At 38.3% G+C, this 14,506-nt stretch overlaps 1 protein-coding gene across 4 annotated transcripts in view; it reads left to right on the top strand.

The window, feature by feature from the left end:
• The window catches only part of fgfr1a (fibroblast growth factor receptor 1a), an 85,845-nt gene that overhangs the window by 31,119 nt on the left and 40,220 nt on the right, over window positions 1-14,506 (top strand). For 2 of the 4 annotated variants that reach the window (XM_056463014.1, XM_056463015.1), the window contains exons 3-6: window positions 4,076-4,327; window positions 4,702-4,767; window positions 7,174-7,346; window positions 10,795-10,918. In XM_056463014.1, coding sequence (XP_056318989.1) covers window positions 4,076-4,327; window positions 4,702-4,767; window positions 7,174-7,346; window positions 10,795-10,918 — 615 coding nt within the window. The remainder of the gene's footprint in view (window positions 1-4,075; window positions 4,328-4,701; window positions 4,768-7,173; window positions 7,347-10,794; window positions 10,919-14,506) is intronic. The other 2 variants (XM_056463017.1, XM_056463018.1) reach the window with 1 other exon arrangement.

Below are 14,506 nucleotides of genomic sequence, written 5' to 3' on the forward strand. Positions count from 1 at the left end.
ATTATTACTGAACGGAAATTAATTACCATTTGAATATGTGGCCGTCATCATTTGTTTTGTAAATGTGAAACTCTCTCATTATTGTCAGTACAGATTAGCATATGATGTCAGTATGTGCTTCTTAGCGACATCAGTGTGTTTAGTTAACCCTTTTGGCTGTTGGAGATGTTTTCATCCACTCTGGGGTGATTTTGAGTCTTAATTTGGCCGCAACTTTCTCTGTTTCCGCAAGATAGAATGACTTTTGCTGACAAATCTTATTTTGACACATATTTTGGGGAAATTCTTTGAAAATAAAAGTAAAAAGTCAACAATATACACTCTGAGCAAATTCACTAACCTTTCATTATGTTCGGGACAGTTTTTGCCCCATTGACTTCCATTATAACCACATTTTTTTATTGCAAAGCCATAACCGCATATAGTCATGCATTGATTGTTGGTGGCTTTCCTGAAGAGGTCAAGTTGTCGTTTTTACTGCTGATCATCAGTTTCAGTGCAAAAAAAGCATAGTTTCTGGCTTTTATATGGAGTTATATGAAGTGTGTTTGTATGTGAGACCTTTGTGCGCTTACCTTGATATGTTTGGGAAAGTAAAATGAAAAAAGGCTCAACTCTTAGAACATAGTAAACATATTAAGTGTATTTATACACACACACACTCACACATGTTTGTGTTTCTGAAAAGTGGGTACATTACATAGGTTTCCATTTATTTTATACGGTCCAAACCGTGTATTGTATTGCCCTCACACCCCCCTACCATATTAAGTGTATTTATACACACACACACACACACACACACACACACACACGTTTGTTTTTGTGAAAAGTGGGTACATTACATAGGTTTCCATTCATTTTATATGGTCCAAACCGTAAATTGCCCTCACCTCACCCTACCCTAGCTTTACTCTCTGATTAAACTCATCCTGTGGGATTTATAAGCTTTTGAGAAATGAGGACGTCACCAATGTCCTCATATTTCACCTCGTTTTTGTAATACCTGTGTCATACCTATGTCATTATACAGTTTTGTGTCCTGATATGTCACAAAAACACGTACACACACACACTATAATCTGCTGTTTGACTGCACGAAACTCCGTATAAAAGCCAAAGACATTTTTGCACAGGCCCGTCTAAAGGGTTAATGCTGCCAACTGGTGGTCAACAGTAAAAATTACACATTTGACCTCTTCTCAAAAGAGAAAACCGCAAATAATCAAGGATACATGATTATATGCGGTCATGGCTTGTCAATCAAAAAATGCCATTATAATGGAAGTCAATGGGGCAAAAACAGCCCCTAACATAACGAAAGCGTAGTCGATTTCCCAAGAATGTAGTGTTGACTTTTTTTTTTTTTTAATTTTCAAAAAAAAATTTCAAAATATGTGTAAAAATAAAATTTGTCACCAAAAATCCTTAATATTAACCAGGATAATTCACCAGTACATACTCCACAAGTCAAGACGCAGCCTCTCGAGGTGCAGACGGATGACACAATGTTGACGGACGACGAATCGGTGTAACGATATTTAGACTGGGCTGGTTGTCAGGGGCAACGGGTTGGGCGCAGGTGCTGCTGTCTGAGACAGTGCCCCCGACCCTGCATCCCATAATCACATTTGAGCTCTATCTCAGGATTGGCCTGACAATTGGCCCTCGACTAATTCAAACTCAGATTAGATTTGGCAGTGATTGAGATGGCTTCTTTCATAGGCGCTCCAAGGCATTTTGCTTTCTGTAAGATGCCACACTTGCACAGCTTTCTGGAAGTTAGAAAGATGAACTTTGATTCGTTGTAAGATTGTTCATAAATGGATAATACCCCCAAAAATACAATTTTCTGTTAATTTACTCATGCTCAGTCCACTCTAGATGTTGGTGATTTTAGTTAAATCCTAAATTTAAAGGTGACGGCACCCATTGACTATGGATACCAGAAGACAACATTTACACTATTCTTCTGCACCAAAGAGTTCAGACTGTAAATGTTGTCCTCTGGTATCCATATTATGAAAGCCAATGGGTGCTGTCATTTTAAGATAAAAAAACAAAGCAAATTGATGCATTAAAGAAATATTTTAATTAAATAAAACTAACATATTTTGAATTTAAAAGGTAGATGTTAAAATGCTTCTAATGTAACCCATATATGATCAAAGCACAGCAATGATTAGAGAGATTTGCATGCATTTATGATTTCATGAATGATAGACTTCATTGTAATAACTATTGCCTATTATTGGGGTTTATTGTTATTAGTCTTATAGTGTTATGAAGGGAAACAATCACTCTGTGCAACAAAGTAAAAGAAAGAAAAGGTAAAACAAATTACTATGGAAGTTAATGGTAGAAATAAAACAAATACAATGGAAGTCAATAGTAGAAAGAAAAAATACAATGGAAGTCAATAGCAGAAGAAAAAAAATACAATGGAAGTCAATAGCAGAAGGAAAAAATACAATGGAAGTCAATAGCAGAAGGAAGAAATACAATGCAAGTCAATGGCAGAAGAAAAAAATACAATGGAAGTCAATGGCAGAAGGAAAAAATACAATGGAAGTCAATAGCAGAAGGAAAAAATACAATGGAAGTCAATAGCAGAAGGAAAAAATACAATGGAAGTCAATAGCAGAAGGAAGAAATACAATGGAAGTCAATAGCAGAAGGAAGAAATACAATGGAAGTCAATGGCAGAAGAAAAAAATACAATGAAAGTCAATGGCAGAAGGAAGAAATACAATGAAAGTCAATGGCAGAAGGAAAAAATACAATGGAAGTCAATGGTAGAAACGAAAATACTATAGAACCCAGTGGTACAAACAAAAAAATTACTATGGAAGTCACTGGTAGAAGGAAAAATACAATATGAAAGTCAACGTTAGAAAAAAACACTATGAAAGTCAGTGGTAGAAAGAAAAAAATGGCAATGGAAGTCAATGGTAGAAGGAAAAAATACTCAATATTATTAGGGAACATTATTTACAACGTTATAACCAATTATTCACAACCTGAGCAAATGGTTATGAGCATGTACGCTGAAATATACTCTATGATCTCGTAGATTCATTATCGTAGTCATCATACAACAGGACAGAAAAGGTAACAAAGTTGTATATAATGTTACATTTAATGTTACACAACGTTTAACACAATGTTAATGTTATCAAAAGAGCTACAAACGCCTGTGTCAGCATGTCGGCAGATTTGAAACGACTAACGTTATCTGTGTAAAAAAACTGAAAAAGAAGGCACTCAATGGAGACTCCGCTGTTCATTTTTACATCCTAAAACCTGACAATTATAATTCCTTTGAGTCGCTGACATTATCTAAGTTGTGAAAACTATTATGGTCCATGGCTGCTTCTCACTCAGGGCTGTTTATGCTAATGAGGGAGAGATGGTCAATAATGGGCGGGACTTTCCCCCTCTGATGACACGTACAATAGGAGAATGTCATAGTGGATGGCTACTTCTCACTCAGGGCTGTTTATGCTAATGAGGGGGAGATGATTAATAATGGGCGGGACTTTCCCCCTCTGATGACACGTACAGCAGGAGAGTTTCAAAGTGGACGACTGCTTCTCACTCAGGGCTGTTTATGCTAATGAGGGAGAGATGGTCACCATTGGGCGGGGCTTTCCCACTCTAATGACACGCACAAAGGGAGAATTTCAATCAAAGTGGACGGCTGCTTCTCACTCAGGGCTGTTTATGCTAATGAGGGAGAGATGGTAACTAGTGGGCGGGGCTTTCCCACTCTCATGACACGTGCAATGGGAGAATGTCAATCAAAGTGGATGGCTGCTTCTCACTCAGGGCTGTTTATGCTAATGAGGGAGAGATGGTAACTATTGGGCGGGGCTTTCCCACTCTGATGACACGTACAAAGGGACAATGTCAATCAAAGTGTTTCTGCAGACTGTTTTAATCAAGTGTAATTATAAAAACAACTGTGTTTAGACCCCAAATGTCATTTTTGCACATTAGGTCCACTTTAAATCCTGTAAAAAGCGGATACTTGATTTTTTTTTAACCACTTTAATTTTTTTATATCCCGATATAGCCCCAGCTGAGCCCACATCGTACACTCTGGAATCAGGAGAGAAACTGGAGCTGTCCTGTAAAGCTAAAGAGGACACACAGAAAGTGACCTGGACCAAGGACCTCGTTCCACTGGCTGACGGAGAACACACACGCCTGCGCAACGATCAGATGGAGATCGAGAAAGTCGAGCCGGCCGACTCTGGTCTGTATGCTTGCTTTGCTCAGGATCTCAACAGCAACCATACAGATTACTTTAACATCAGTGTTACAGGTGAGAATGCAACTAAATATTTACATACTAAGGCTGCACAATATATCGCAAAATTATCGTTATAATAGCATATGCAATATACGTATCGCAGACGTATGATTAAATACATTTATCTTATGCATTGTTTATCAAATTTGACCAATAGAATATATAGAAATATAGAAAAAATGTGTTGCTGAAATTGTTGCTGATATATAGAAAAAATATATCGTTATCGTAATACTATCATATATAATACTATCGTAATACACATATCGTGGTTTTTCCAGTATTATGCAGCCCCAATACATGCTGATTAATGACTTGATGTTTTTTTATTAATGAAAAATGAGCTGAACTTTCTTTATTGACCAAACTGAATTGATTTCTTCCAGAAGATGAAGAAGAGGAGGTCGATTCTTCCTCAGAGGAGGCCAAGCTATCAAGTGACCAAAATCTTCGTGAGTTGCTTTCCTTTCTTAAAAAATACGATGGAAGTCAATTGTACGAAGAAAAAGTTCTTAAAAATACTGTGGAAGTCAGTGATGGAAATAAGAAAATCCTATGGGAGTCAATGGTAGAATGAAAAATACACAATGGAAGTTAATGGTAGCAAGAAAAGAAAGTTACTATGGAAGTCAATGGTAGGAATGAAAATAATATGGAAGACAATGGTAAAAAGAAAAAAAAGGGTAATGGAAGTCAATGGCAGAAGAAAAAACAAATTACTATGGAAGTCAATGGTAGATAGATTTAAAAAACTATGGAAATCAATAGTAGAAATTATGTTTTTTTTTCCCTCATTGTTTACTCTCCCTTCTGTGGTTTCAATTCTTTATGAGTTTCTTAGTTCTGTTGGGCAAAAAAGAAGATACTTTGAAGAATGCTGAAACACATTGACCTCCATCGTAGGAAAAGCGAATTACTATTGAAGTCAGTGGTAGAAAGAAAAAGTAAAAGAATACTATGGAAGGGTAGAAAGAAACAAAAAATACAATGGAACCCAATGGTAGAAACCAAAAAAATACTATGGAAGTCAGTGGCAGAAAGAATAAAACATACTATGGAAGTCAATGGCAGAAAGAAACTCGGAGATGTTTTAAACAAGTGAAATGAATTACCATTTTTTTGGTGAACTGTCCCTTTAAAGCAGGAGTTCTAACAGGAAATAGTGCACGTTTTGTCTTATAAACCACAGCCGTCTTGTGGAATGTGCGGAGCTTTTGTTCATTAGAGTGAACGTTTTCATTTCTTTTGATGGATTACTGTTCGAGTCCCAAAGGCACGATAACAGCCAACACCCTAATCCTGCACACTTTGGTCTACAGTCACCTTAATACAGTCACTCTCAAAGAATGTACCTTTATTTTGCTAGACCTCTGCTCTGCGATGGTCACTGCCCTGTTATAGATTATATTGTAGAGGATTTTGCTCCTCTCCATCTTCTATCTGTTTCTCAGCGATGGCACCTGTCTGGACTCAACCTGATAAGAGGGAGAAAATTACTGGTGCAAATATGGACAAACCCAACCATTGGGTTAAAAAATGTCATTTAAATTTAATTGAAAAAAATTAACCCAACGTTGTGTTTGTCCGTATTTGACCCAACATTGGGTTGACCCATTGACCCAGCATTTTTTAATTAGTTTTTACAGGATATTAAGTATTAAACTTAGGGTTAGCATTAAAGTAGCATTAGCTTGTTTAGCATAAGCAAACTAAAGCCTTAAATGCATTGAAAGTATTTTTACTGATTAACTAGAACAGTTTAATTTAGAACTGTTCAAGGCACAATATGTAAGACGTTTCATTAAAATATCCAAAAACCACTGGAACAGTGTTAAATGTTTTGCTGACGTACGTACCTACATTATTCCAAATGTTTCGAGGGCTGTTCAAATCCAAAAAACTTAGCTGTTTTAGCTAGCACATTTGTTTGTTGCGAATACACGCCCTCTAGTGACAAAAACTACATACTGTGCCTTAAGTTCTGCTTTAAATTCTATAGAAATAGGGATGCTTGAATTGTTTGAACAACTTTACTTTCTTACATCCCTGGCTGAGTCGTGCTATAGTTCATATTGTAGTTTATATATATTCATTTATATATATTCAGCTTTAATGGACAGGACAGTGGAGTTTATCGAGCCGGGACTCGAACTCGGGTCTCTGTATTAACCACTAGGCTATTGGCGCCAACATATTTTTGATATCCATTGTTTTTCTGTCTGTTTCTCAGTGACTGCACCTGTCTGGATTCAATCTGATAAGAGTTTTGGGTCAAACATGGACAAACCCAACCACTGTGTTAAAATTGTCATTTAAATTTAATTTCAAAATAACAACAACTTTGAGTTTGTCCATATTTGACCCAACATTGGGTTACAACAACATTTTTTGAGTATATTTAGTATTAAACTCGGGGTTAGAGTTAGCATTAGCGATTTTAGTATTAGCAAAAAGCATTAACGAAAAAAACAAACATTAAATTCATTGAAAGTATTTTGACTGATTAGCTAGAACAATGAACGCTATTAAAGGTATAGTATAGTACATAAGATGTTTTCATTAAAACATCCAAAAACCTCTAAAACAGTGTTATATTTTGCTGACGTATGTATTTACGTTATCCCAAATGTTTTGAGGAATGTTTAAATCTAAAGTAAGCCATTTTAGCTAGCGCATTTGTTTGTTGCAAATACACACCCTCTAGTGGCGAAAATCACATACTGTGCCTTTAATTCCTCTTTAAATTCTACAGAAAAAGTGATGTTTGGATTGTTTTAACAACTTCACTTTCTTGCATTCCTGATATAGTTCATATTGTAGTTATTTTCGCTTGCTTCATCTTTCTATCTGTCCCTCAGCGATGGCACCCGTCTGGGCTCAACCCGATAAGATGGAGAAGAAGCTACATGCGGTTCCTGCCAGTAAAACCGTGAAGTTTCGTTGCCAGGCCAATGGAAATCCTACACCGACGCTCAAGTGGCTTAAAAACGGCAAAGAGTTTAAGAGAGACCAGCGAATAGGAGGCTTCAAGGTGAGCAGACTATCCATCCAGTTTAGTCAGCAACTTCAGAGAAATTTGCATGTTCTGGAATGCTGCGCTCTCAGAAATAAAGGTCCAAAATGGGGCAGTACCTTTTCAAATGGTACACTTTTGTTCCTAACAGCTCAAAGACTACATATTTCATACATCCCATAAAATGACATTGATTTCTTGCTCATTTCATTGTTTCTTCCTGCAGTTTTGGGGCAAGTTTAACTTTCTTTAGTGGAAAAATTGTATCTGAATAACTATTTATATTTATATATATCTGAGGAATATTTCCAGTACCTTGTTGAATCTATGCCACGAAGGATTAAAGCAGTTCTGAGGGCAAAAACGGGGTCCAACCCAGTACTAGTAGGGTGTACCTAATAAAGTGGCCGGTGAGTGTATATATATTGAAGTTATAAAATAAGAAACTTCTGGAAACAACAATTAGACATTTCTTGTAAATTAATATGTTGGGATGAAATATTTTTCAAAAATCATCCCGATCGTATTTTGTTGTTCTTTCTGCTACATGATGTTAAAATAATCTTCTCTCGCTCCTGTCTTTTGTGGACCTGCAGCGTCTGTGTTTCTCATCAAGGTGTTCTCCAGCTGGGAGACATTAGTCCTCTTCCTCTCCTCACCGCATACACACTTTACCATCTGGAGTGTGTTTGAGGCCACTGCATTGCATACAGACACACACACACTCACACATGCATACATGCACGCAGAGTAACATGTGCACCGACATGCAAGCTTCCTTTTTGGAACTTGTTTATTTATTTTTTTTTAGCATGCGCACAGACTCGATAGCATATCTTAGCGATAGCAAGGCGTGCGTTAATGCATCCAAACGTGTCTTCGAGCTCCAGTGAGTGTGAAGGGCTTCCGTCGGGACCCCAGCAGATTCTTTTGCGAAAATTTTAGCCCCCCCAAAGCACTTCTCCCAGTCTCTCGTGGTTTCTTTTGTTTAACAAGAGTCTGGCACAATTGTTCATTTACATTAAGTGTTTGTGAAGAGGAAGTCAGGCAGACTGTGTGTGTGTGCTCACATCTGGGGTTCTGTAGGCTGAGAAGCCATAACCTCTGATTAATTTTGTTCATTTGATCAAGCCACAGTAACAAAGACGTGAGGTTACCGCAGGCTCTTTCTGCTGGACTTCTATAGGTTTTGTTTACTTCAAAAAAAAATTAAATCCTGTTTTCATTTACTTGCCCCTTTAAGGCAAGTCACTCGGTAGCCATCTTTAAAACGCCTCTCGGGTAGTATGTTCGGGCCATACATATTTACATTAGATGACACCTACGCTGTTGTTGTCTATTGGAAGGAATGCATCAACAGAGCCGCCATTTTGGTACAGGGTAGCGCTCCTTTGAAATGAATGTGGGACCAAGGTGCAGTTGAGGACTGGCCATCCAGAGCCCAAGATATAAACACATATATACATATATATATGATTGGGAGTTTTCCCGACGGTCGGGATGCTAATAATTTTTTCAATTACGAAAATTATGATTTTACATCATTTTTCTCTTGACAGTACATAATATTTTACTAGATACTTTCCAGTATACTATTATACTATTATCTAAAGGCTTAACTAATGCATTTAATTAGGCAAGTCATTGTATAACAGTGATTTGTTCTGTAGCCAATCCAGAAGAAACGATAATAATAATTTCTTAAGGGAACTAATAATATTGACCTTAAAAATTGTGCGAAAACTGCTTTTATTGCAGTCAAACTGACTTTAAAACTGACTTTATCTAGAAAAATTGGAAATACCGTATATACAGCACTTGGGAAATATGTATCGTGTTAGAAACGCTTCTGCAGCAAGAGGCATGTGTTGCTTAGCAGACCTCTTTTATGAATAGACTGGAGTTTGATGCATGTTGGCAGATCATTGAGCTCTTGGCTTGAGAAAAGGCCTGTTTTGGTGGACATGGTGGCCTGTTTCCCGCTCTCCACCGAGGAACAAGCTGTTCTCCATGACTCTGATCTTGTGCCTGACTGATGTTAAACCGACCTGAGGCGGATTTGCTGCCAACTCGCTCTGTTGAACTTCCTCAGCCTTTCATTTCAATCTGAAAAGACAGATCAGATCAGCCCTCTAAACGCATTCAGCAGTTTCTGCTTCTATATTTTGAACCATGAGCAGAGTTTGACTTTTGAGGGTTCACCAAAATGACAACTCAAAGGGAACAGTGACCTAAAAATGAAGTTAAGTTGCATTAATCCATTGTTCTTGGTAATGATATAATGGCAGTGAATGGTGACAGGTTTTTTCAGATTCAAACTAAACACATACAAATGAGTCCAAATCAATAACCATGGCTCCTGATGACACACTGAGGCCTTGTAAAGCCAAACCATTGCTTTATGTAAGACATTGAACATTTTTTACATTATCCTCCTGAGACCCATTGACTCGTGTCCTCTGTAGTGGACGTTGCGTTTTCATGAATTTTCCTTGAATTTTTTGAGCTACTCTGTCAAGTTCTGTTGTACTGTTCAGAGGACATCCTGGGCGGCTTTCTAGTGATATGTCATTTGATTGGCTGGCATGCTAGGAACCGCTTCTTACACTGCATCCAAAATGGCCGACATACAAAAACCACATTTTATAGGAAGGAGAGAGGCATGTAAAATTGAGCTTTTTAAATGTTATTTTACTATTATTATTACATATATATTTGTTTATTAAAGTTTCAGGAACAATACATTTAGCTTTCAAAGCTGTTAACTTGTTTGTGTTTCAAAATATCATCCTTTTTTAAATGTCCACTATAGTGGACACCGGGACCAGCTTAATGTAATTAATGAGTGCATGCTGTAGGGGGCAGAACTGAAGCGGAGAGGATTCTTTATAGGATAGCTGAGGGAGACTCTGATTTAGAGTCAGACAATTAGAGACAATTAGAGAATGACAATCAGTTTTACTTGACTTTTATGTTAAATTTGTTTGGATTAACAGATTAAAATCACTTTTTTGTTGTTGTTTTTGTTTTGTTTTGTTGAGTTCGGCTCTCTTTCAGACTAAACTGCTTCAGGAATTTCAATACAAAAGGAAAAAGTGGCTTTTGTTTTGTTTTTGTTACATTAATATTGGATTATTATCCCTTTACAGCCATATCCTGTACAGTTTTGTTGTCTGAGCGGCGGTCGTTTTGAACTCAAATGATCCTGTGGTCCACTACGGTGGATATGCTGTAAAATAAAAAATAAAAACAAAATGTAAAAACTCTAAATTGTAGATTTTTTTTTTAACCCAAAGGATTCAGGAAATCACAGAAAAAAATTAAAATAAATAAATTTCTTCGGGTCTCAGGAGGTTATTAATAAACTTGCTTTTAAAACCTTTTCAAGCAATATGAGGTACATTGAATATTTGCATGCATGCAGGATCTGTTTACTTATCCTACATTTTATTATTCCAATTTGCAGGTACGAGAGCACATGTGGACCATCATAATGGAGTCAGTGGTGCCGTCAGACAGAGGCAACTACACCTGTCTGGTGGAAAACAGACACGGCAGCATCAATCACACGTACCAGCTGGACGTAGTCGGTCAGTAATAATGATAACTCCTTACATTTATATAGCGCTTTTCTGGACACTCGAACTGCTTTACACATTTTTTTTTGGGGGGGGGGAGTCTCCTCATCCACCACCAGTGTGCAGCATCCACCTGGATGATGCGACAGCAGCCATACTGCGCCAGACCGCACACCAAACACCAGCTGATTGGTGGAGAGTAGACAGAGTAATGAAGCCAATTATGATATGGGGATGGTTAAGAGGCCACGATTGACAGAGGCCTGTGGTCAAATTAGGCCAGGATGCCAAGGACATCCTGTGATTTTTAATGACCACAGAAAGTCAGGACCTGAGTTTAACATCTCATCAAAAAGACGGCGCTCACTGAGTAGTATATAGCCCATTTCCACTGTGTGGTACAGTACGGTACGGTACGGTACGGGTCACCTTTATCGGGCTTGCGTTTTCACTGCCAAAAGGGTACCAATGGTATGACAGGAAGTTTCAGTCGACATCATGCAACATATAATCAACACATACAGCCCCTTACAGTCTCTGATATGTGACCAACTACAGAAAAACTACACACAGCAGACATTTAGTCCTAATTTGGGTTCAAAAACAACACGCAACATATAGCCTTCAGTCAGTGCAAACCTCTCATCTGTGTTTGTAATCTTCAGCAGCACATGTAACCTCTGTTAGAGTCATTCCCAGTTCATAATAGTCCATGATAATATTTAAACATGACAGTTTGTTCATCTTTTAGGTTGCTGAAAGAATCATTTGCTTTTTCGTGCTTCTCTTTTGTTTTTTTCACTCTTTGCTCTTGCGGTTTGTCAGTTTCTGAATGGATCAGATGTCAAAAGAACTTTAATAATCACGCGCACATTATTATCATCAGCTCAAGAAGTTTGTTATTTCAAATACAGACGCGCGGCGGGTGCACGCGAGCTGCCTGGAGAAAGTGAAACCGCTCGCGTTTTTTTGGACGACCTCGTAAAACAAACACAGGACACACGGCAGATTTAGCTTTTCTTGGCTTTGTTGCTGTTCATCAAGACGATGACAAGGTTTGTTTGAGCTCGGGTCGACCATGGCTTGTTATTATATGTATATATTATTATGGTGTAATTTCTCGGTTGTGTATTTAAAATTGGTGTTTTCATTCTCCTTGCTTGTGTAAGTGCTACTGAGGTTTCTCTGTAAACCAATAGCATTCAGCTGCACATCTAGCTCCACCTTTTGGAACCATTTTTAAAAGGGTACCCAAAAAGTGGTACGGTATGGTTCGCTTTTTGATACCTTTCGACAGTGGAAACGGCCATAAAGGTGTACCGTACCTAGACATGGACCGGTATACGATTCCGATGGTATGATAACCTTGAATAAAAATATCCCGGTTTCACGGTATTGTGATTACTGCTCAACAGTATATTCATTTTAAATGTCTGGGTAGAAAACAAAACCCTTTTTCTCCTATATTTTAATTTGGGAAACATTTAAAATATTTTGGAACTGTAAACATGTCAGTCTAAATAAGTCATTGACTTCTGCTGTTTCAAAAACACTGATTTCTTTACATTTTAAATCAGCATCTTTGTTTATCTTTTCTGCTGGAGATACTCTTGTCCTAAAAAACTATAAAATAAAACCTTACATATACCGTAGCAACGGTATAACAGAAAATGTTGGCGGTTTTAAAACCTTGACTTTTCCAAACCACAGTATACCTTGAAAACGGTTATCGTCCCATGCCTAAACGTACCGTACCACTTAGTGGAAATGGGCCAATAGAGTGCCCTTCACTATACTGGGGCATTAGGACGCACACAGACCACAGGTTGAGCTCCCCCTGCTGGCCTCACTAAAACCACTTACAGCAACAACCTAGCTTTCCCATGAGGTCTCTCATCCAGGTATTGACCTGGTCCATACCTGCTTCATTTCAGTGGGTGTTCATCTAAGAGTTGCAGAGAGCTAGCTGCCAGCTAACAGTAAAACCTGAAATTTACATTTTGAGACGACTAAAACAAAATGCTGAAGCTTTAAATATAGCCTCTTATTGATGTAAATTAGATGTGAATTAGGCCAGGTCAGTTGGCATTTCTGCGTGGAGTTTGCATGTTCTCCTAGTGTTGGCGTGGGTTTCCTCCGGGTGCTCCAGTGTCCCCCACAGTCCAAACACATGCGCTATAGATGAATTAAAGAAACTAAATTGGCCGTAAAGAAAGTGTATGGGTGTTTCCCAGTACTGGGTTGCAGCTGGAAGGGCATCCGCTATGTAAAACGTGCTGGAATAACTGTGGGTTCATTCCACTGTGGTGACCTCTGATAAATAAGGAACTAAGCCAAAGGAAAATGAATGAATGAATGATAAAACAGTGGCAAAACAGCACACTTCACGTTAACCATTTTCAAGTCCAACTCTCTATGCTTGTGGACAGTTCTGTGTTGGTCCCCCTCCTCCCCCACCAAGTCAGTCGCAGTGATTTATCGCAAAACCTTTTGATTAAATCGATTCACGTTATTTAGCTAGCGCAGGAAAATGATTCCCCAAGGGTCGGTCATGGGACCACTGCAATGTTTACCCGACTCAATTAGATGCAAATGGCTGCTGTACACCATGTGGCTAATGCTTTAACGCAGCTCCACTAATGGTTACCATTACTTCCCTTAAATGAAGCGAAGTAACGGGTGGATTTACACTTGTGTGCGTCTCTCTGTGTGCGTGTTCGGCAAGGACATCACGTGTACTCTGTCGATCAGGCATTTTAAATGATCCATTGCAAGAATAAAGTGTTTACGTGATGAAGTGGATGAGTTAGAGATGCAGTTAGCGGCTCGAGATGAGATCAGAGTATTTGGAATAAAGTAACTCCAACACTGATTGGCTGACATGAGCTTGATTGATGCCTTCATTAGGTAGCGCATAAATCAGTGTTACACCCATGTTGACGGAGCCCGCTGTGACATCATTTGCACCATGCATACACATTCATGAGAAGACTGCATTTGAGTTTGTCACACACACTAGACACTCACACATTCATGCCATGCTCTGTATTAGTACAAGGCTTATGATGATATCAAATGTTGTTGTTGTTGTGATTAAGAGCTTTTAACATGGTATACACTTTAAAAATACATGTATATTTAAAAAAAATCTGTATTTAGCAATTCAAGTTTTTTTTTCTAGTGATGGGCAAAGATTAATCACAGTAATTGTTTTGATTTAAGATGTGTGTGTGTGTTATACACTCACCGGCCACTTTATTAGGTACACCTGTCTAACTGCTTGTTGATGCAAATTTCTAATCAGCCAATCACATGGCAGCAACTCAATGCATTTAGGCATGTAGACCTGGTCAAGACGATCAGCTGCAGTTCAAACCGAGCATCAGAATGGGGAAGAAAGGGGATTTAAGTGACTTTGAACGTGGCATGGTTGTTGGTGTCAGACGGGCTGGTCTGAGTATTTCAGAAACTGCTGATCTACTGGGATTTTCACGCACAACCATCTCTAGGGTTTACAGAGAATGGTCTGAAAAGAGAAAATAGCCAGTATATATCAAGAGGAGAGTCTTTGTTGTGATCGGGGTTGAAAGAGTGAGACAC

Source organism: Danio aesculapii, chromosome 8 (assembly GCF_903798145.1).
Source record: "Danio aesculapii chromosome 8, fDanAes4.1, whole genome shotgun sequence".
Taxonomy (NCBI): Eukaryota; Metazoa; Chordata; class Actinopteri; order Cypriniformes; family Danionidae; genus Danio; species Danio aesculapii.